This window comes from Marmota marmota, unplaced genomic scaffold (genome assembly GCF_001458135.2).
Source record: "Marmota marmota marmota unplaced genomic scaffold, marMar, whole genome shotgun sequence".
Taxonomy (NCBI): Eukaryota; Metazoa; Chordata; class Mammalia; order Rodentia; family Sciuridae; genus Marmota; species Marmota marmota.
In genome coordinates, this window is record NW_026000153.1 from 4,471,985 (window position 1) to 4,497,326 (window position 25,342).

The following is a 25,342-nucleotide window of genomic DNA, read 5'->3' on the forward strand; positions in this document are numbered from 1 at the left end:
GAAAGAAAGGAAGGAAGGAAGGAAGGAGGGAGGGAGGGAGGGAAGAAAAGAAAAAAATACTGAAGAAAAATTTAAAGAAAAATTATAAGCAAACCTAATGGCTGTGAGTACATATTTATGATTAAATCCTTACTTCCAAAATGGATTTTGAGTTAGTTTCTAAGATGACATAAACACATGAACTATAAGTACTAAGAGAAGGAAACATATTCCCAGTGTCTAGCAGATTTAATAGAAACTAAAAATTTTAAGCTAAAGACACAAGTGAAATGTAAATCATACAGAAAAAGGGAAGAGCAGAGGAAATGATGATTATTACTGGGTCCCAAAAGCTCTGGACCTCCTAGCAGTCTCAGTAAAAAGAAAAATATGATGCTTTTTGTCAATAATCTTCCAACAGTACCACCAGAATCCCCCATACCAGATTCCTCTGCATTTTACATCTCAAGTGTTGTAACTACAACCAAAGAGTGAAGTCCAGACACCACTAAGACTATCTACTATTTTGTTTTTCTTTTTTGGTGCTTTGCACATGCTAATAAGCACGAATACTGTAAATGAGCTGTACCCCAAGCTGCTAACTATTCTTTTGAATGTAAGTCAACTTTTTTCTTAAATACAAGTAAAAATAGGAGCTTCTGACTATTTTTACTTATATACTGTCATGATACTGTCATGACCCTTTCTTATGTTTCTCCTAACTATTGAAGATGGGAATACATAAAAGCTAGAACATAAAACATAAAAGAGCTTGAAGAGGAAGTTTCAGAATCAAGAATAACCATCAACCTATATTAATGTAAGGAACTATAAATGCAAATAACTGACATGTAAGGATAATAATTTGCAAATTATATCACAGATTCAATGCAGGATATAAATTTGTTCTTAACTGTATCAGAGTACATCTGCAGTGCAAATCACACAAAAAAGAAGAAAATTCTGCCTTCGAATTTGATTAGATTTTCCTGTTTTTAGTAAAAAGTTTATTTGTTGGGAGAACTCAAATCAATTAAATTTATTTCAATCCAGTAGCAAAGTGGTGACTAGCATATTTCAGCACCAGTGTAGATTAAACACAGATTGCATCAAAGCTATTAGAAGTATGTATTATCTAAAATACTATTACTCAAGATAGAATTAAACTAACAAAGACAAGGGAAAAGAGGGAAATACCTCTTAGAATGTAAGAAATATGCATAATGTCTTTTTCTATAAAAACAAAGGACGGCTACTTTGTATAGAAGACTTGAAAGTTTTGTTCCTGGAATAATCTTTCTATAACATAAGAGAATCACATAACTTCTTTGCTTTCATTATTCTTTTCTAAAATAGGGACGATTCTTCATTATCTAGACATTTCTCCCTGGAAGCTCTGAAGAAAGAGGTTTGACTATTTCTCCTATTTATATTATTTCTGATAAAATTGTCACTATTTCTGGTTAAACCTTTGTTTAAAAGGAAGAAAAGAATTACAAGATTCAATGAGAAATACATATTATTATTGCTGATCTGCCGATGGGCCTATTTGTTTAATAACTTGAATACTGTGATTCCATTTTCTTCATGAAACTGAAAGACACAGTTAACTTTCCAGATCAAACTTCCAACAAGCACAGTTTTAGTATGACATTTATCATACCTAGCAAAACCACCAGAGTACAACTCCATCTGCAGCAAAAAAACAAAGATAAAGGTCTCCAAACACTTAATAGCACTTTCCCAAAAAAAAGGGCCATAAACCTAACACCACTGAAAGAGAAATGCAATCTGCACTTTGCAGACCTAGACAGGAATTGCTTCAATACTATCTTTTCCCCTCTTCCTCACCATAAAAACTACCCACCCTTGGTTGTGATGTACAAATCTACATCCCAAGACTCTTAGGAGATTAGGAATCCACAAATACCAACAAAGACAGGAAACACGAACTTCTTTCCCACAGAAACTTTGTCACCATTTCACTTCAATAATTATATATTGAGTACATTGATAAAAAACACTGAAAAGAAAAAAATATAATCCCCAATATAATCAAGGCAAAGTGGGTACAACTGAAACTAGACATAATAACACAATTGTCTCTGTCAAAGGTTAAATGGAGAACCTCTTGAGAACAAGTGATTGATCCCTCCATCCCTTTTAAATCATTACTGAAAAAGAATAACTAAGGAGCCCTTCAGAAAGCAATCACCGTATCAAACATAGGTATTCATGAATAAGGCATATACCAATAAAAGTTGTGGCTTAGGGCTAAACATCTCCCCAAAAAGTCTTTTTTTGGAGGTCCAATGAAAAGAAGAGTCAAAAGTAAGCACATTTATTTAAGAACTTTCAGTAGGAATTGGGAAAAAAAAATGAATCCAATAGATAAAATTTACATCCTAAACTTGACTTTGATTCTTTCATATTTAAAATGTTTTATTTATTTAAAAATTTATTAAAATCAAGCAGGCCAAAGCAAAATAACAGCAATAAAATTAAATAGCAATTACTCAAAACAAAGTTTTGTTTTTAAGGAAAGGTTTGTTTTTCTCTCAAAAGATATGCATGAAAAATTATAAGTCAATATTTGTTGGTTCTTTATAATTATACATTCTGGAGTATTATCATATAAAAAATACAACATTTAAAACTCAGACGTAAGTAAAAGGAAGGCACATCACCTTCATTTTGTCGTCAATGAAAAAGAAATTCAGAGTTTAAGCTACTATGGGATGTGGAGCAAAAACAGAGATAACTTATTTCTTAGACAATAAAACTGTTTTGATGGGCTGGGGGAGAAGAACCAAGCATAGTCCCCAGCTACATGGTTGTTCATCTCTAGTTTGCAACAGGAAGTACATGGGAAATAGTAAATGGCTAGGGCATGAAACCACAGGAGCTTCATTCCCACAGTACATTTTCCCAAAACTCATTCCCAAGTTGTAACCCTCATAGCCACAAGACACATACTACAAATTAAAATATGTGTCAACAATTCCTTAGTTTATTTTGGCATTTAACTGTATTGCAAAGATACTTAATAAAAGGTGCTCAGTTCAGACATCAAAATTTTACCATTCTGTACACTTTTTTTCCCTATTGTTTTTTTAACTTCTCATCCCCAAATAATTGATAATGCATATAAATCCCATAGTTCTAGCCCTTAAACAACAAAAACAGAATTCTTTAAGCTTCCTTCCTTTTCTTCACCCTCATTACTATAGTTTCCCACATCATCTCCCCTTCATGAAAACATAGCTGTATGTTTATATTAGCATACTCCTGGAATATCATGACTCACCCTTTAAAGTCACAATTTCTACCTTCAAAAAAGCACCCTGACTTAAAAATGAAGCACAGAAAAAATCAAGAATTGTTCTTTTTTTTTTTTTTTCCTGGTAAAGAATCTTATTACCATTCAGCACTTTGATTAGAAAAGATAACTCATCAAAGTCAAGCAAAGCTGAATTTGACCGTGGTTCTGCCATAATTAGATGGCCTATTAAATAAAGGTTCCTTACAATCTGATCAACAGAAAAGAGAATGAGCAAAACCACACAAAAATAAGACTGGGCTAAACTCCAGTTCTTATCACTAACTTCTGGACAATTTTCTAACTAGTAATAATAATTATTCCCTTGGAATTTTGGGATTAGGGTCAAAATATCTGTTTAAAAGGCTTTTTTCCACAGAAATTTCTTGCTAATCTTTTCTAAAAAAATACTAGTTAGGGATGGGTTGTAGCTCAGTGATAGAGTAGTTGCCTAGCATGTGTGAGGCACTGGGTTCAACTTTCAGCACCACAAAATAAATAAATAAAATGATGGTCCACAGACTAAAAAAATAAAAAAATATTGATTAGGGCCTCCTCCTCACTCTTCTTTCCAAACTGCTGCCAATCATTTTTAGAGCTAGAAATCTGAGTCATAAACCAGACTTATCAGGCTATTTAAATACTTGAAATTCTCACTCTTAGAATACTTAAAATAGGAGTTGGGTGGGGTTCTGTTTGTTTCCAAAATATGCACTTAAGCATTTCCACTTTAGCATACTTGATCCTACAAAATTCAGAGAAATACAATATTCAGAGAAAGCAAAATGTCATAAACATCAGATTCTTACAGTTTTCAATGAAAATTATGTGGTTACACCATGGAAAGTATGGATTAGTTGTACTTTTTTTAAAAAAAAAAAAAAAACATAATCTGAACTAAGTACAGAAAGTATCTTTCACTGCATTGTCTTCAAGGTAGAACACTCACACGCACCACTCTTAAAAATCCTGTTACAAGCTGCTGAAGGATTGTGTTTGAAAGTGCTTAAAAATACTAATAAGATGAAAAGCATCAAAATCCCTAATGTATTATATAGTTCTTTCAGTAAAATATGAAATGATAGTTGTGATGTCAAATTAGAACTGAATGATGTGTTTTTATCGTTCTTATTGACTGATAAGCTTGGCACGCTGTTATTCACAAGTCTTAATGCTGAATTCTGTAAACATTTAAAAAAGTATGTCACTGATCAATCATGCACACTGAAATTCTCACTGATATTTTGTAAAGGCTAATTTTTGGTATTTGAAAACTTATAAAAACCTATAATCTTATACATTCAACTGAAAAAGACAAATGTGAACTCATATGACTATATAACTTAATAAGACAGATTCTTTTTTAATACTCCAACTCCTAAACAACCTACAAAGAAAGTTATTTCAGAAGTTTTTTTTAAAATTTCTGGTTTTTCACTTCTGGTTCTACATTTTCTTACCCCTTTTGTCCCTCTCCTTTAATAGATTCAAGCACATAAAAACAAAAAGAAAACTGTGCTAATTCATTTAATTTGATTTTTAAAATTTTGCTAATAGTTTTTCCCATAGTCGGGGGTAGCATGTGTGATCGGGGAGGATGTCACTGAATGGTGTTGTGCATTTTCGTTATTCTAGCAACCAAAAGAAACTCTTAACTTGAAGATAATAGTCCTACCATAGTATTTGGAAATCTTCTACCTAAAATGTCTTCTTTGAGCTACGTCAAGCTAATTCTTACAATAATTGCATGTGGTCCTTCATCCCTTCCAAAGTGAGCTCAACTTCCTCACTAAAATATGAGAAGAATCTGTATTCATAGGGATGTTTTAAGAATTGGTGTTTTAAAAAACATAACTCACATAAACACTCAGCATGACAGCCTGACTCACAAAAGGTACTTTAATCAATATTAAAATTGACTTCTTCTAGGAAATTCTCTATTATGTAACTGTCTTAAGATGATGATTAAAATTGAAAATATGTTTAACATTCTTATTGATAAGATTGTATGCATTTTAATGTTTTTCACTCTGTTAAGATTGTCAGACTTTGTTCCAAGGAAGAATGGAGGACAGAACGCAGCAATCAAAAACTAAAACAGAAAACAACACAATATTGCTCTTATTTTCATTCTCTCGGCAATTTTTTGAAATAAACATAATTTTTTATCCCTCTTGTTACCTATATTTCCAAGAAATTTAATTTTGCAGTCCTTTCTTTTTTAGAAGCAGAATAGTATGCCAAAAGTCCGCTTAAAAGTGGGTATCTTCATTGCTGAATGTTTTATACTAGAAAGCCGCAGTCTCTTATTAAAAAAAAAAATGATTACTGACAACTAGGCATTTCTAAAATTTAGGAATTATTTCACACCACTCAAAGGTTTCACTTGGTCAGTTTTCTACACAAACACACTTTCTCATTCTTTATTCTTGTTTTTATGTTTTTCACCCTGAAAAATCCACTGATAACTGAACTTTCTGCATGCCAGTTCACTTCTCAAGGATCCCTATGAAACCAACACTCAGCCACCCCCAAAGAGATACCCAGAATTGTTTACCTGGGGTTGAAAACAATACATTTCCCAGGGCTGGCTCCTTACATCATATGCAAGCAGGCCCAGGAAGCAGTGTTTGTCTTTCATGCCCTCTTTTTTCACCCCTTCAGCCCTTTTAAACTATTCTTTTTCATTTAAAAACTTCTCAACAGCTTTACTTTTTCTCCAACTTGACTAAAAAGATAAATTTAAACCATTTGTCAGGTTAGTGTCTTTTCTTTTTTTACATTCGTATCTGACATGTTAAATCTCGATGATGATGATGATGATGATGATGATGATGCTGCTGCTGCTGCTGCTGCTGCTGCTGCTGCTGCTGCTTTTTACCATGCTCATTCATGTTGGGTACAATTTCATAGTTTTTTGTAACTTAAATATACAAAAAAAAACTTATTTTGCATACAGTTAAGGTAGTTGATTTCAAATCACCTTTATCAGAGTTGCACATGTGTTCCTAAAGGATATAAAAGGATTTGATGCTTGGTTTTTTGCTTTTTTTCCCCCCCAATAAAACCCCCACACATTATATATGCAGACACAGTAAGCCATTGTTTCCTGCCTAAATATGCACTAAAAATGTTTAAATTTTAAAAGCTAATATTAAAAACACCATAATACCTAAATTCCAACTTTCTCCTGAAAGCCACATTAGCTGTCTCCTAGTCAGTTTAATTTTTAAAACATTTCAGATATTTGAAAAAGAATTAAATGAAAAAGCCACCAGTAAAATTAAAGCCATCTCAAAGACCTAAAACCTTTTGAGCCAGGAAATTTCACTGAATTAAACATTTTTATCAAAAGTCAAATCAAGTTAAACATATTCCACAGATGTAGTTATAAAATAATGTATAAGAAGACGACTCCCCAACATATGTAAATGACACAAATAAATAAGAATCACATTTTAAACACCTCCACCTGAGACTATGAAAGTATAAATAGATGGTTTTAACTCTTAACATTTACTTTCTGCACTACTTTCTCTCCCTTTCTCATGTTAGCTACACCCCTCCCCATCAACACATATGTAAAATAGATCATTTAGGCCCACCAGTATTTTAGAACATTGCCTCTCCTCTTCCACTTAAGACAGCCTTGCCTTTTATATCTATGTGGAGGTTCCCATGGCAGCACTCACTCACACCAATACTATTTTCAACTGAAAGGAGAGCAGCCCAGCCAAATCTAAATGTTTCATCACTAAACAGCATGCACCCTAACAAGTAGGACTTTTTTCTAATAACTTCTTTTTAATGAAAAAGTAGATTTCTGGAATTCTGGCAAAAGAGTTATTTAATATTAAAGAAATAACTAGAAAAATACAGTCATTGTATGCAATTACACATATGCATATCATTACATGAGATTTGCATTTGCTTACTCTTACTACATAAATGCCAGGCCATGAAGATTACTTCAATTATAATTATGAATAGTGAGTATAATTTGTGCTAATTCAGTTTACTGTGTCAAATTTGATTTTTTTTAAAAAAAATGTTGATTATATTAAATCACAAAAACCCTAGTGAGAAATTCTAATACAACAAGCCATGAAGCAATTCATGGACAGCAGGAGGCAATTCCAGAACACAGGCATAATCTATAAAGAGAAACCACTACAGCTTTTTGATGTTAAATAAGTAGAAATATTAGCATACAACAAAGCTAGGAAGCAGACTGTTGTATCAAGTTTAAAAGTAAAATATTGAGGGTCAAATGTCATGAGTACCTGTGTCTAGACTACTTTCAAATGTGAAATCATAATTTTTAAAATAAAAAGATCTCTCTTATAATACTAAAGGGTGCATATATTTAGTTTTAGTATAGCACACATTCCAATCAAGTTCAAAATAGAAGGGAAAAAAGTGTTTTGTTTTGTTTTGTTTTTAAATGGGACCATCAAGGTGGGAGGTCAAACATTTACTTTGAAAACATATACATTTCTTAAACAGGCTGTGCGCATTAAGAAGCCTCAGAGAAGAGGCAAGAGTATACAATGAGTAACATTTCATAAAGCTTTTTGAGAAATGATCAAAGCCAAGCATTAAACATCTCTCTGTATGGTGAATGCACTTTTTAAAAGAATAAAAATTAATATAATATACACTCAATCTTATTTATTCTGACAACATATTGAGGCATCTGGATAGTTATATTAAATAATTTAATTGTTTCTTCTATAATTTATTAACTTATATTTATAGATTCATAAAAATAGAACATAAATATGATTTTAATGAAAGTATATTACTTTTATAAAAATTTATAATTTTTTTTGCTTTTATATTATCACTTTTAAAATGAGCTGATTCTAAAACTATAAAAACTCCCTGAAAACCAGTACAGGAAACTCAAGAACTTACTTTCCCAAAAACAGCTTTTAAGACATGAACATGAACTACCTAATGAATCTCATAGTTAGCCTTGTGAAAAGGACCAACTTGCACCTTTCAAAGGTCTCTCCCTCTTTTTAAAAATTCCCATACAGTGAAACCTGCTGACACTTTTTTACAAGGGCCTGGGAGAATGTGTGTAGGGGTGTGCGGGTGTGTAATCTGCAGCACTGGGGGAGGGGGGGGTTCAAAATATTTGTGAGGACTTTTATAAGCAGGATCCCCTCTCTACTGTTATGACAAATAAAACAAAAAAAATAACCCAATGTAAAACAAAATAATGATGGCAATATAACCAATTGTTTATTTTACTTAAAAAAAGGCAATTCCTGAAAATGTTTCATTTTAATTTACTTTCATTTCAATATCAACAAACTAAAAACACATACTTGCAGAAAAAATAAACCTTTTCAATTCTTTGGATACATTTAATCAACCCTGATATCAGATGTGTTTTTAAGCCAACTTCAAAAGCAAAATGTAGAAGTATTATGTCCTCTCAAAAACAAAATAATGTTTTTTAAAATTCTCCTTTTATCACAAGCAGGTTTGGATGCAATGCCACCTGGTGGCATAGATAAACTCTTAAACCCAGCTCTGGTTTTTAGAAACTGAGCTGGTTGGTAAAATACCAAACCTTTTGACAATTCTACCTTCATCCCAAAGAAGCTATTCATTCCATAATTGAAAAATAATTTTTGTTTTAAAATTTATGCTTTTTAATGCTATTAACTGCATGTATACACATGACAATTTCCTTAGTGTTTAAGTACCATAAAATAAGCAAAATATTTTTTCATAAACCAAAATTGTATCAAAACTTCAATTTTTAAATAATGAAATGTTTAAAGAGCAGTATGGATGGAATAATCAGGTTGCTTTGTAAAATTACACTGTATAATTAATTCCATGGTAAGAATGTTTTTATGGTGTGTTTTGGTGACCTTTTATTACCATCAAGTTCACAATGCTGGTGGGCTGCCTTTTAATCCCTCCGCAGACAAAGGCCCTAAATAAACACAGATCCCTTCCTGGGAAAAAGTCCACTCTGGTTAAATGGTAAGGAAATGAGTAAATCATTAGTAATCTTTAAAGCCGAAGCTATAAACTCAAGTTACCTTAAGTTGAAATGAAAGTGTCCTGCAAGAGTTTCAAAGTTCTGTCACAGATAGAAATCTCCAGCTCTTGACTCCAGACTAGGCGCCAGCTGATAAACAAACAATTTAAGTCAAGAGCTGGAGAATTCCCAGCTTTTTCATTTAATGGCTTTGGCCAAGAGTATTTATTGCCTGCAGTTTTATTCTCACTTAGCTCTAAGAGGAAATTTAAACTCATCATTATCTTAAAGCCCCATATGGGTAGCAGTCAGCTCACCTGATGCAACTCCTCTTACTCTGTACTAGTTTGAATCTCTACTAGAAGTGATGTAATAATATAAACTAATTAATTAGTTTTATGTTGACTTTTAACAAGCTAAATAAATTTTGTTCAATATAGTTTATATTCCCACTTGGGGTAGTAACAATTCCAAAAAGTTTAACTTTACAATTTGCAGTACAAACTAGCAGCTCAAATGGAAAAGGACAAAGTCATCTCTCACTCCAAGCTTGCTCATGCTCAAGTTCCTGGAAGCTCATTCACTCTATCTATCATTCTCTCTGGTCTGTTAGTCCTTGAACATCATGTAAGGTAACTTTTTTGTATCAAATGTAGACTCTCCCACTTAACTTCAAAGTATATGGTGTTGAGCGGTCTATTTCCTTATAGAGCAGAGTGCAAGATTTAAGATGTAAATGACTGATCATGAAAACCTGTTGATTTTATATGAGTACTAATAAGAGTATAAAAGTTTAGCCCAATTAAAAACCACAAGATATCATCAAATGTTTCTAAATGCTATTTTTAAAAGTTTGCTATTAAAGATTATAGGTCTCAAAGTCAGAATTATGTGGTTGCTCTTTTTTTTTCAAAATTATCACTTATATTTAGAAAAAAAAAAACTACCCAGGATTTGAGATTAAAATAATTTTTCACTATTTGAATGTTTGCAGAAAGATATTTAACAATTATAGTAAATAAACTATTTTTCTTCCTCCAGTTGCTTATCTAGTAAAAGAACACTACAAAAAAATTTGTACAGTCTAAGGTAAAGGGTTAATAAAATATGTCATTAGTGCAAAGAAAAATTCTTTTCCTCCATTTCTTAATTTTCAGAAAGTTTTACAAACCTATCTTGGCTGGAAAAGCCAATTAACTATTTCAGTGTCTGCCAAGACTGTTTTTTCTACTCTTTTACTATATAGACAAAGTACATTAAAAATGTTGGCCACTTGAGAACAAGTATTACTCTCACACATAAGAAGAATTAGGAGCAATAAAATTAATTAATGATTAAATTACTTGTATTCCTGGCCTTATATTAAGTTTCATTTTTTAAAACTCCTTAAGAATAATGCCCTTTTAGAGGCTGCAATGAATAAACAATTATGATAACTACAATAGTGTATAACTCAATAAGACATAAGGTGCTAATCTTGAAATTCTTAGTACTCTTCTAAAAAGGGGGGAAAATGCCATATCCCCGGAGATAATTTGAGCTAGATACAAAGCAACAACAGCAACAACCCTCCACCTTCAGGTGAGGTTAAGATCCCTTCAAGGCAGGAGGGAGAAGGCATGTCTGTTGCTCTACCCATCTTGGCACTAAAAAAAGGGTAACTGTTATGAAGTTTGCATGTAAACTGAATATTCACAACTAAAACACCCATCACAATGCAAAACAAAATAGAATTATATGGCAAATATAGAAAGAAGGATTTAAAACTTCATATGCTTCTCATCACTAATATTATCAAACATAAACATACTTTAAGAAAAATCAGGCACCTACTAAACTTATAAAGTCTCTAACAGTTTGGGTTTGATCACAGTAACAAGAACTTTGTCAAATCTTAATTCCATCTCTTTGTCCCACCCCCCTCAATGCTATCCAGGCATCATAAGCAAAATAATATAAAGATATGTAGTAGATAAAGTATAAGAGAACTAATTTCACATTGCTTAGGAATCAATAGATGTTAAGAAAAATAAATTATACATAAATAATAGCTTCAGATTTATTTGCTAAGTCTATTTCACCTTTATATAAACATGACTAAGCAGTCCTAAACTACATGACCAGACCCAATTGTGTCTGGTCTGACTTACATCCTGACTGGCAATTAAAGGACATTAAAAATACCCTGGGATTACTCTAGGCAGGACCCCTACCTTATCCCGTGTACTTTTCAGCATAACCATGTAAAGAGAACACAGTGTCTCTCTATAAGGCAGAGCCTAGCAAAGAGCAACCCTTAAAATGGTTACTTGACTGGAAATTACAATGGAGTTAAAAAAAATTAGGCCTTCAGAATTGGACATGAAAGAATTACAAATTGAAAGAATAAATTTTTAGAAATAAACTAGGTTGTTAGAAATAATAACTGTTACTAACAATAAATAATGATAACAATAAAGAAAATTCTGAATAAAGTGATAAACATGCACCTTCTCTAATCCATTCTACAATTTTCTTAGGAAACAAAACTTTTAAAACTTCCTCAACTTTTCCCATCTCAGGCAATAAGTCAATCAGTCAACAGTCTTCCTTCACTGTTTAAGAACTTATTTACATTTATTCAGAGACTCTTGACTGTGACAACTGTATAAGGGAGTCTTAGTATGCCAAAGAATATAAAAGAGACTTTATGGGCACATCTTCTTCAGGGCTAATTTCAAAGAAAGCCTTGAAATTTATTTACCACATTTCTGAACTACCTGTGCAAATTAGAAAACCCTGAGCAAAAGATACCCTCTAGAGACAAAAAGAAAACCAAATGGCTATCAGGTGATAAATAAAATTATGGGAAATGTAAATGGCTAAGTAACATAATTGACTAACATAATTTTCTGTATTGATACCAATGAGTTTTAAATCATTTCTATGGAAATTGGTTTTTCCATCAAAGTTAAAGTATATTTAACTATTTGAGTTATTAAAACTTAAAATAATACCAAATTTAAATAAGACCAGAGTCTTTTTACTTAATTTTCAAGACAGAGTAAGTCAAGTCTCTCCTATAAAAATGAATGCTACAATGTACTTTTAAATTTTATAATATATAGGAAATGCTAATTGAAAAGTTAACTTTAAAAACATCATAACAATTAATATCAGCTCGTACTGGGGACTGAACTAAGGATCTTGCACATGCTAGACAAGTATTCTACCATTGAGTTATACCTCCAGATCCGCAATACACCTCTTGAAAGGGAGGGCCCATGAAAATAAATTATTTAGCCAACTTATTTCACAATTAAAAATTTATTTTAATAGCTTTATTAATTGATATACTAAAACCCATACATATTTGATGTCTACAATTTGATGCATACACCTATGAAACTACCAGCACAATCAAGGTAGTAAATATTCTATCACTTCCCCAAATTTCCTCATCTTCCTACCCTATTACTGCTGCTTCTGCTGCTGCTATTGTTTTGCAGTAAGAACACTGAATATGAGATCTACCCTCTTACCAAATGTTTAAGTACAGAATACAGTGTTAATTATAGGTACCATGTTGTAACAGCAACTCTACAGAACTCATTCATCTTCCATAACAAAAATAAATAAATTCTTACTGAGGGAACAAAGATTACTGTGCAATCAAACAGCTTCTGAGACTATCCAAAAAAAAAAAAAAAAAGACCTATTATGATATTCCCTCCCATCCTCAACACATTATAAACCACAGAAAATTCAGTTCTATGAAATTTGATAAAAGAATTTGCTTTTGGACAGAAATAGCAATGTTTCAGTCCAAAGCCAAGTAAAACTGCCAAGTTATAAACTTCTCTAAGAAAACATTTTAATAGAAATGCCAACAGACCCTTAACTATAATAGCAATAGGTGCCAAAACAGAAATAATTTTTGTTTTTGTGGTCCTTTTAACATGAATTAGATTCAGATCTGGTGGGAAAACAGTAGGTATATAGCTCAGTGAGCAGTAAAGGTGAAGACTGTGCACTTGATTTTAAAAACAATAATGAAATCTATGTGAAACTTTCACTGAGATTTAGCAAGCAAATCTAACACTCCAAGGGAAATTTAATAGGTTTTGTGCTTACTATTCCATATTCTAAGAATACCTCAAATTACTAAAACTTAACCCAGCCAAGTAGAGTATAAAATTTGGTTTCCTGGTAGGGAGTTGCTATATAAACACATACACACAAGTTCAATTATTTAATTTTGACATTAATTCCTAACTGGAACAATACAGTTTGGTGAATCAATGAGGCTTGCCAGCCTGGGGATAAGTACAAGTGCCACTTCAGAATCACTTCAACTTACATTCTCTGTGCAAACCTATAGATATATTAAGCAATCAGTGGATTTAGCTTAATTGTTCAAGCACAGTTAAGTGCTATAATGATGTCTTTGGAGCAAACTGAACAGTATTTGGTCATGAGTCACCAACAATAGTTTTATTTTTTATTTTTTTTGTTTGTTTGTTTTCTTTTTTTTTTTATTGTTGGTTGTTCAAAACATTACATAGTTCTTGATATATCATCTTTCACACTTTGCTTCAAGTGGGTTATGAACTCCCATTTTTAGCCCATATACAGATTGCAGAATCACATCAATTACACATCCATTGATTTACATATTGCCATACTAGTGACTGTCGTGTTTTAAATTTGCTTTCTGTCTAGCATTTGCTATAGAGGAGAGCTGATCAAATTGGAACCAATTCTGTGGCAACACATCCACTCCCTCCACCCAAAGAAGTACATGTATCCAAAATGGTACAACTTAACATTTGTATTAAATGAGGATTACAAATTTCATAATGACGTGATTTGTACAACACAAATAGATTAGGGCATAATACTTATGAGAGCAGTGTCAAAGCTAATTTACATGAAGCCCAGTTAGCTCTACTTTTAAAACTCCATGAAGTGTTAAACAAAGGCACAGTATGAGACATATGGAAAGTCAAGTATACGTTATTCAATTTAACAACCTTCAAGTAAAACTACCAGCTAAATCCTAGTGGTGAAACAATAAAAGTTCCAGAAACCTGCCAGTTTGTTCATGCCTCACAGTCTGAACAAAGCAGCTCCCTCCACTGAAACACATTATTTCCTGGACCTTTGCATTCACATCTCTGCTTAAATGTCATTTTCCCCAAAAAAACTTAAGGGCATCCACCTACTTTATGTAAGAGCCCTCTTTTTACTCTCTACCTCAACTAATACTTGCCTTTTATTTTTCTTCACAGCACTTCTCACTGAAATTATTTTTATTTACATTCTCTATTCCTATTAAACAAAAATTCCAAGAGGCAAAGTGCTAACCCTAGTGGCTACAGCACACTTAGCACAGAAAAGGTACTCAGGAAATGTTTATTGAATGAAATGGGAGATTGAGGCATGTCCCTTGTGGTCAAGGTGCTGTCAGCATAAGAAGAAAGATCAGATATAGTAGGTAATCTTGTAACAATTATATAAATACAATAATTTTAAGTGCAAAGTAATTCACTGAAGAAAGAAATGTAGACCTTGATTTCGATAATTTGCCTTCTCTTTCTGAAAGTTCCTTCTTTTAATTTCTTCATTAACATAAGTACAACAGCACTAACAAAAATGAAACTAAAGGTAGTAAGAGAATGATATGAATTAACCAATTCCCTTTCTTCTTTAAGAATAGTTACTGAAGGGCTGGGGTTGTGGCTCAGTGGTAGAGTGCTTGCCTAGTGCAGGTGAGGCACTGGGTTCGATTCTCAGCACCACATAAAAATAAAAATAAATTAAAAAATAAAGGCATTATGTCCACCTACAGCTAAAAAAAAAAAAAAAAAAAAGAATATTTACTACAGAGCTATCAAGTCTAAATCCAAATACCACAGGTTCCCTTGAGTTATTACTTGGAATCATCTGTGACTTTTCAGTTGACTTTCCATATACTTTCCATTTCCAGATGTAAAATTTTTCTGTTGTCCCAGAGTTAGCTGTATAAGTTAAATCTGATGTTACTCTCTCTTTAAATATCCATAAAGTTGAATATGAGATAAAAAGTATTAACCATTTTATCATATGCTCCCAGATGTGCAACACATATAAAAACTCAAATATAGGGCTGAGGTTGTGGCTCAGCAGTAGAGCGCTCGCCTAGCACATGCAAGGCCCTGGGTTTGATCCTCAGTACCACATAAAAATAAATGAATAAAGGTAATGTGTCCAACTACAACTAAAAAAAATACATATATTTTTTAAAACTCTTTAAAAAAAACAACCCTCAAATATTGGGGTTGGGGTTGTGGCTCAGAGGTAGAGTATTCACCTAGCAAGCGTGAGGTCCTGGGTTCGATCCTCAGCACCACATAAAAAAATAAAATAAAGGTATTGTGTCCACCTACAATTAAAAAAAATAAATCTTTAAAAGCTCAAATATAGTATGTAATTATGTAATAATAAGAATGTAATTATAATATACTAATAATATAATTACATATATAAATTCTAGGTTGTATTTTCCAACCTCTTTTAATGCAACTGTGTCAATATTGTTGAAATATATGCAGAAGTGAAAACTTGGTTAACAGCTAACTCAGCATGAACAATGTTTCTCTACAATGCCTAGATTGCTGCTGGAGAACAAACTGTTAATAATAAGTTCTCTTTCTGGTTGTTAAGTACTGGGAATACTACTATATTTCATTATTTTTCAACCATTCACACATTATTAGTATGTTTTCCTAAATTTTAAACTTTTAATATAGGGACTTCCTCTTTAAGTTGTTCTAATATTATATAGTTTGAGAGGGAGGAATAATTGCAGGAAGTCCCCAAATATTTAACATTGGTCTTGAATTTCAAAAACAGAAAAGGGGCTGAAGATGTGGTTCAGTGGCATGCTTGCACAGCATGGGCAAGGCCCTGGATCTGAGCTCCAGCACCACACACATACACATACAAAAGATTCTTGATTCAATCAGCCATACTTTTAAAAATGCCCACTAGAAGTACCTAATGGGGATAAAGATTGAATAAAACTGTTCGCCCTCTTCAGAGTCTAGTAGAAAAAAACCAGGAACAAACATAAGCATAAGACAGGGGTCCTTAAAATAACAGAGATGATAATACAATAAGAACAGAGAAGAAGGGTATGGAAAAATTAACATTATTATCATCATGTTCTTTTCATTATTATATGTTACATAATTATATAATATTATATACTATATTTTAAGTTTTTATATATGTGTTCCACATCTGGGAAAACAGTCTCATTGTTGCGATATAAAACAATCTTCTCATTCCTCTGCTTTCAGGTATACTCATGTTCAACTCCCAAGTCTTTATAACTCAGAACAGATTCTGTCCCAGTTAAACTCAAACATGAGAGGGATATGTCAAAACAGCACTTTCTTTTTATTTCTCTGGAGGTTTATCTGATTAAACAGCACCAGCCAGGGAACACTTAAAAGACCCCAAAAACTGGTTCTATCTCAATCTATCTGAAGAACAAAGACTCCCTGGAACCAGTTAATAGGAATGATCTGACCTCTTATTCCTTCAAATTCTAGAATAACAGTTTCTCAACTACTTCTTCTCAAGTGACTCTGGAACAGAAATGTTAAGCTTTTTCAGGTTAGAAAATAAGGCAATTCCCCCTATTTTTTCACTACATGCCAGTGCCTATCACCCAGCAAAATAGAGAAGGGACTAGTCACTGAGGTAATGAAACAGTTGGAAAAGAGTCCTCAGAAAGGAATTGCTGTGAAAAAGGGAGGAAACCACCATAAAAAGAGACTGAAGGGAAGTCTGGCATAGTGTATCAAGAGCCCTAGACTGAACTGGAAAACTAGGATTCTAGTCCTAGATTTGTTAAAAGATGGCAAACCCCAAGCAAATCACTTACCCTTTTTGAACTTCAATTTCTCCATATATTAAATAACAGTTAAAAACTAAATTGCTGAGAAGTCCCCTTCTAACAATAAAACTCAATTCTAAGAGCACAAGAGACACTTAAAAGATAGATACACTATTTAACCTCAGCAGTCCATAAGAAGATTTAAAATTTTTTATTGATTTTTATCAACTACTCTTCCAGATCTTACTAATATGGGTTATCTCATATCAGCTCTTCAGGGTAGATGCTTAGGTAACATTCAGCAAAAGATCATGGTACTCAGAAATATAGACATAGGAAACAAACAACTCTTTTCTGGACTCAGCTCATTTCTCCAGCTTATTACTGAATGTTGGACTAGAATTCTAGTTTTCCAACTCAATCAGTTATCAATTGCTACATAACACCTATTCCCAAAACTTTATGGGTAACTTTTCTTTCTCACAATCTGTTAGGTAAACAATTTTGACTTGGCCTAGTTGGTCAGGCTTGAGGTCACTAATGTGGCTGCAGACATCTGACGCACCTTGACTGCAGCCCAGTGGTCAAGATGGCCTCACTCAGATGCTTAGTGGTTTAGTACACATATCTCCAGCAAGCTAGCCCAGGCTTTTCTGTTGGTGGGTTTTCATTAGCAAGAGAAGGCACACATCAATGTATTAAGTGCTTTCAAAGCCACTTCTTGCCTAATATTTACAAAAATACCACTAGCTAAAGCAAACCAGATGGCTAAGCCCAGAGTCAATGTAGGGAATACAGAGTAGAGATACAAGAGGTCATTAGAGGTGGTTACTATAACAGTGTATCACATCAGTTGTTAGTTATTTTAACCAATTAATAAGAAAAAATATATAATTTTTTAAAGATAGAAGAGAGAGAGAGACAGAGGGAGAATTTTTTAATATTTATTTTTCAGTTTTTGGTGGACACAACATCTTTATTTTATTTTTTTATGTGGTGCTGAGGATTGAACCCAGCGCCCCATGCATGCCAGGCAAGCGTGTTACCGCTTGAGCCACATCCCCAGCCCAAAAATATGTAATTTAAAGGGCATTCCTCCATTTTACAATCTTTATTTCCTCCTGGAATAAATCAGAACTCTTTGGAAATAATATTCCCTAAAACAGCAGAATATGAAACATCATTACACTAGTCTTCAACTCTGCCACTAAATAACAGTATGATCTTGAGATAAATTACTTAAAACATCCCTGAGTGCTATTTCCAATGTTGGTAAAATATCTCCACTTATAAAAATATCAACACTGCCTATTTATCTCATGTGGTTGTTTTTCCACTTGAACTCAGAAGTCTTTGAACACTATTTAAGACCAACCATGTTCCAAGCATTATGCTGGAGAAACCAAAGACTGAAAAGTCAGATACACTTCTGTGATGTATAAGAATATGAATAACACAAAAAAGGGAAACAATACAAATGTATAACACAATAGAAAAGATGAAAGTATGATGTATTTATATAGAAGAATGCCATACAGCTGCTGAAAGTAATGAGCTATACTTAACGACCATATAAAGGCAAGATATCTATTCACTGCACATGGACATCCCACCAAGCATATCAGTAAGGGCTACATTCTTTTTTTAAAAAATCATTTCTTTTTAGTTACACATGACAACAGAATTTATTTTGACATAATTATAGAAGCATGGAATATAATTTGTTCTAATTCAGTCCTTGGTACTTCCCCTTCCCCTCCTGCCTCCCACCCTCTATTCTATTGATAGTTCGGCTGTTTACTTATAGTTTTTGTTTGTTTAAACTAATGTCTTGTGGATGTACCTGATAGTGAGATTCACTGTGGTATATTCATATATGTACATAAGAATGTTAGATCAGAGTCATTCTACTGTTTTTTCTATCCTGTCCCTCCTCCCTTCCCTCCATTCCCCTTTGTCTACTCCAACAGTCTTTTTTTCTTTTTTTGGTAGATACTAAATTCAATCCACAGTTTGCCAGACTATAAACCTTCCTGCAGGGATACATCTGTTCAGAAAAAAAAATAATACAAAGGTGAATCTGGCTCACCTAGGAGCTGTTTCAGTGCAAAGGGGGTGCCTCTTTCCAATTCTCACAAAGGCACTGAGTAAGCTAGTGGCTCTCCCAACACCATGGATGAAATTCAGGAACAGATCATGAAAAAGCAAGTCACAGAACATATGCATAATTCCATTTCTAGAATGTTCCAAATCATGGAGAATAAAACTATTATAAAGAGATTTTTAAAATGAGGCTAAACTGTAAAGAAAATCATGAGAATGAGACACAAAATTCATGATACTGGTTACCTCTAATCAGGGAGAAAATAGGATTGGGGGAAACATGTAAGAATTGCATTTAATATGTTTGAAGTGACAGACATACTATTTTCCCTGTTCTGATCATTATATACTGTTTGGTCATTATCTGTCATATACCTGTACTTAAGAAATGTTCTACTATATCCATAAATATGTACAATTACTATGTGTTAATTAGAAATAAAAATATATTAAAAATAACTTCAAAGGTAAGAGAAGTCTATTTCTTAAACTGGGTGATACAGATTAGCTCAACATGTACTTATGATTTATACCTTACACTTATCTGATATTTTCATTCATATTCAGTATTTAATAAAAATAAGAAACAACAAAGGACTCCCTGTACTCAAAAAACTTAAACTTCAGAAGAGAAAGGGAATTTATAGCAAAATATGGGCTTTGATAGAGCCACATACAGTTTGGCATCTTCAAAAAGAAGCACCAAATAGGTTAAAGCATGCTAGAGTGCCTTATACAAAATATCTATACTATACAGTGAAAATTATGCAAGTATACATTGGTTCCTCACACTGTGAGTCATAGAGCACTTAAGTAAAGTTATATTATTTATATTAAGAATAATGTATAGGGCTGGGGACATAATTCAGTGGTAGAGCATTTACCCAGCATTTGTAAGGCCCTTGATTTAATCCCCAGGATTATCAAAAAATAAAAAAAGAATGATGTACACAGGAGCCATTTGTGATGGGTCTAATAAATATTGAAATGAAATGTGAGGAAAACCTTCAATCTGTTACTCTATGGGCTAATAAATAATATAATAATGACTCTTTGTACTTCCTCTCCAGAAGCAAAGGAAAATGTTGGATTGAGGAAACCATGTACTTCTCAAAAATCTTTTAAATTCATCTGGGGTTAAAAAAAAAAAAACTCTTTAAAATGAAAATGCTAACCACAAAGCAGTAAGTACACTATGGTCCTATTATGATACTAATGTATTTGTGTGTGTATGTGAATATACTACACATATATATACACACACATACATATTTTTGTTTAAGTTTTTTTTTTTTTTTGAGATAAGAAACAAAATTAAGCTTGGGAAAAAGATAACATACAGGAGAATTTTTTTTTAAGGTTTTGTTCAAATGATCCTAAATATTTAATACTTCAAGGTTGATGAATTTAGAACATCTATAAAACTGTGGGTCCACAATGGGTATCTAAGCTATGCTTTTCCCATATCCCTCTTATTCAATTTTACTTGGTTAAGATATAATGATTTTTTAAAACCAGACTATTTAACATACAGGAAGTTTTATCTATTTTAACTGAGAAAGTGGAATTTTTTTAACCCATCATAGCTATGAAATTAATAACTATGAGATCACCAATATAAACAAGGTGGTAATATATACTAATTAATCTCATAATGATCCTGTGTCAACCAATAAATCCCTACACAAACTTTTAATCAACAATATAATGCAGATTCACATGTGTTCACAGTTATAGTAGGGTTTTAAATAGATTGATAAGAACAAAAGAGTATTTCAAAGTGTTCACACAAATAAGACTGCATTTTGAAAGTTAAAACAACACTTAAAAATCAAATTTGCCTGCCTTGCACACACCTATAATTCCAGCTACAAAGGAGGTGGAGGCAGAGGTAGGAGGATCTTTGAGTTCAAGGCCAGCCTGGGCAATATAATTTCAAATTGTACTCTTGAAATAAAAGATCAAACAACAAGATCACACAGCAAAGAAAACAATCAACAGAGCAGAGAAATGATGTGCAAACTATACATCTGACAAGGGGTCAAACAACTCAATAGCAAAAAAACAAGAAAGAAACACAACACAAGGTATTCTGATTTAAAATAGGCTGGGGAGAATAAGGAGGGAGGTAGGGAGGGCAAAAGGTTGACCACAAGGTAATAAACTAAGGAAAAATAAGTTCCCATGTTCCTTGTACAGTAGAATGACTATATACAATAATAATGTAATGCATATCTCAAAAAAGTTAGATGAAAGCATTTTTTAATGTTTTTCCCACACAAAAAAAATAAATGTTTGAGAAGTTACATTTACCTTGATTTGAACATTACTACTACAATGTACCCAGGTATCAAAACATCAGATGTACCCCATAAATATGTGTCAATTTTTTAAACTTTTTAAAATTTTTAAAAGTCAATAGTAAGATCAAATGTACCATACCAATTTTCTTTTTATTTTCATATTTTTTGTTGTAGATGGAAACAATATCTTTATTTTATTTATTTATTTTTATGTGGTGCTGAGGATCGAACCCAGTGCCTCACATGTACTAGCCAAGCACTGCACCAGTGAGCTACAACCCCAGTTCCCACCATACCAATTTTCAAACTCAACTACAGATCCACTCAAAAGAAAGAATTGTTCAGTTTATTAATTTCATCCTATAAAAGCCACACCAACACAAAGCTTACTAGTATTTTGTGATCAAATTGCCTATGTCCACTCAATGTAACAATAAAAGCTAATAAATATTTATTCCTCCATCTATATTCAAAATACTTTGGGAGAAAAATCGTTGGAAATATAAGATCTTTTCAACAAACATCATTCAGTTTTTTATGGAAAAAATAGAAACTGATTTGAATTATTATATTTTACTTATTACCTCCAAAGCTTTCAGTCAAGTTTAACACAATTGGAATAAAACTCTTATTCTATTGTCTACACTAAAAATACACGTACACGTGGGGCTAGGGTGGTGGCTCAGTTGTAGAGCACTTGCCTGGCATGTGTGAGGCCCTAGATTGGATGCTCAGTACCTCGTATGAATGAATAAATAAATAAATAAATAAATGCCCATTAACAGCTAAAAATATGTGTGTGGGGGGGGCACCGAGTAATTTTGATCACACAGTAATTTTGAAAAATTTGGGAATTACACAAAGTCTTATCTGTAATCCTGCCATTCCAAAATACCCAGATCCTTCTATTATTTGGTACAATATGATTTTAGAATTCTATTAGTGAGTCTCCTTCTCTCACAGAGATGATCATATGACGTCTAAGTATGTTGTATGGTGAATTACATTTACAAATTTTCTGATGTTAAGCCATCTCTGCATACACACGCTAAATCAATCTTGGTTGTAGTGTTTGATCTCCTTCATTCATGGCTGGATGTAGTTTACTAATACACTTTTTAAAAGTTTTTAACTTCTACATCATGACTAAAACAGACCTCAATGTAACTTTTCTCTCTACTACTGTTTCTGTCTTAAATATCAAGAGTTATATAGGTCTTGTAGAGTAAGTTGAGATGTATTTCCCCATTTTCTTTCTTTTTTTTTTTTTTTAATTTTGTAGTTGTACAGAATGCCTTTATTTTATTCATTTATTTTTATGTGGTGCTAAGGTTCGAACCCAGGGCCTCGCATGTGCAAGGCAAGCACTCTGCCACTGAGCTACAGCCCCAGCCCCTATTTCCCCATTTTCTATTGTCTGGAAAAGTCTGTGTAAATTTTAGGTGATCTGCTCCTTGAAAATTTGGTAGACAATCATCTGTAAAACCATCTGGGCCTGTTTTCCTTGTGAGATGACTTTTTTCTTTTTACCACTTCTTTACTTTCTTCAACAGTGAAAGAACCACTCAAGCTAATTCTTGAATTCGTTCTTAAAAGTTAAATTTTGTACAGTGGTGCATACCTGTAATCCCAGCAATTTAAGAGGCTGAGGCAAAAGGATCACAAGTTTGATGCTAGCTGGGTAACTTATTTCAAAACTCTGTCTCAAAAATAAAATTTCAAAAGTCTGAGGATATAGCTTAGAGGTAGAATACCCCTGGGTTCAATCCCTAGTATTAAAAAGAAAAAAAAAAATAGTCAAATTTCTAGGAACTTATCTATCTCTAACCATAGTAATGAGACCAAAAATTTGCAACTATTCAAGCTATAATCTCCTTGTGTCTAAATTGAGAACAATATATCTCCTAAATATGCCTGTTTTGTTTTGTTTTTGTTTTTAATGTGAGATTAAGAATCTTTAAACAGGTCTAAAAATAACTGGAAATTATTGAGTAGCACAAAATCATAATAGCTACTTTCGATAAATAGAAATAGGTATGTATATATTTTAGCTATCACTTACCACCAGAAACAGGGGCATCCATGAAAACTGCTCCCATTTTCTCAACTTCTTTGGCCAATTCTTTTGAAACTGAAGGATCAATAGTACTGGAATCTATTAATAATGAGCCTTTCTTCACTTTTCTAAGTAAATAAATAAAAATATTCATAGTTTACAACTTTGAATAAACATTGCATACAACTACTTATATAGTTCAAAGCAGCTAAAATATGCCAGATATCAAGGTGGGGGGGTCTTTGGCTTAGTATTAAAAACATTATTAGTTTGAACTGGTTCAAAAAATCTCATTCATTTCCAGATCAATTATAATTCAAAGTAAACCCAAGCTCTTCCAAATAAGCCCAAAAGAATCTAATAAACTACATGGTACACATTCTGGTTTTAGGTAAAGTACACAGTAACCATATAATATAGGTAAAGCTAAAATGTAAGCAATTTAAAACAACTATTAACTTTAAAAGGGTATTTAATAGGATTTAAATTTTTGTTTGTAAAGTCACTGAGTCTTAAAAAAGTAATTTATTTGTCTTTAACAAGCCATACTACAAATTTCACATATCTATGTAATTTCTACTAAATTAACTAAACACAATTGAAATCTAGCCATTTGCTTTAGGATTATATATTTGTTTTATAAGTAAAACTTTTTGCGGGGAGGGGGGTACTGGGGATTGAATTCAGGGACACTTTACCACTGAGCCACATCCCCAGCCCTATTTTTTATTTTATTTAGAGACAGGGTCTTACTGAGTTGCTTAGTACCTCGCCATTGCTGAGGCTGACTTTGAGCTCGCAATCCTCCTGTCTCAGCCTCAAGTAATACATTTTTAAAGACAAAAATATCAAACAAGTAGGAAAACACAAGAATAAATCTGGAAATTTCACAAAGTTTTTTGTTCTCTGTAGGAAATTAAAATATACATACAAAGAGGAAGCAGTGTTTTTGTACATCTTACCTCAATATTCAAATGACATTCTTGTAGTAAAATGTTTCTACTTTTACTACAAGAATATATATCTCTACATTGTTCCCTTATTATCTAAAAAGCAGTGCATATTTTTACTGGCTAATATACTATGACCTCAATTATAATTTATTTAAGGGCAATGGCTAGCCCTTAATTCAAATTTCCCAAAGTTCTTACTACAAGGTAATATTAACTCAGCCAGGAATCATGACTGGAAAAGAGAACTCAGCAAGTATAAATATTAAAGAAGAAAATAGGGGGGGAAAAATCACTGATAAGAACTACTAAAAAGAAAATTAAAATCTTTCTATAGGAAAAAATAGCATACAACATGATTTAAACAACAATCTTAGACATACAAATTGTTCTAGTTCAAAAGCTTGGGTATATTCCATAGACGGACACAGCAAACTATTAGAGATCACCTCTGTGTAGGTTTTACTTTATGTAACCTAAAAAATAAGAATTAAGTTTATCAGTCTTTTGTAACCTTCCTATTTTTAAGATATTAAATCTTTTTTAAAAATATTTTTAGTTTTAGATGAACATGATACCTTTATTTTATTCATTTATTTTTATGTGATGCTGAGGATCAAACCCAGTGCCTCACACGTGCTAGGCAAGCACTCTGCCAATGATCCATAACCCCTGCCCAGATATTAAATCTTTAAACAAACTGGAAATCATCTAAAAAATTACACATGCACTGGATATAGGAAACTGATCCTTATCCAGAAGAA

General features: G+C 32.6%; 1 protein-coding gene across 1 annotated transcript in view; it reads right to left on the reverse strand.

Annotated features, from left to right (window-relative positions):
* Positions 1-25,342, reverse strand: part of Hibadh (3-hydroxyisobutyrate dehydrogenase) — a 105,174-nt gene that overhangs the window by 56,962 nt on the left and 22,870 nt on the right. Inside the window, exon 4 of the mRNA XM_015490174.1 lies at positions 23,635-23,756. Coding sequence (XP_015345660.1) covers positions 23,635-23,756 — 122 coding nt within the window. The remainder of the gene's footprint in view (positions 1-23,634; positions 23,757-25,342) is intronic.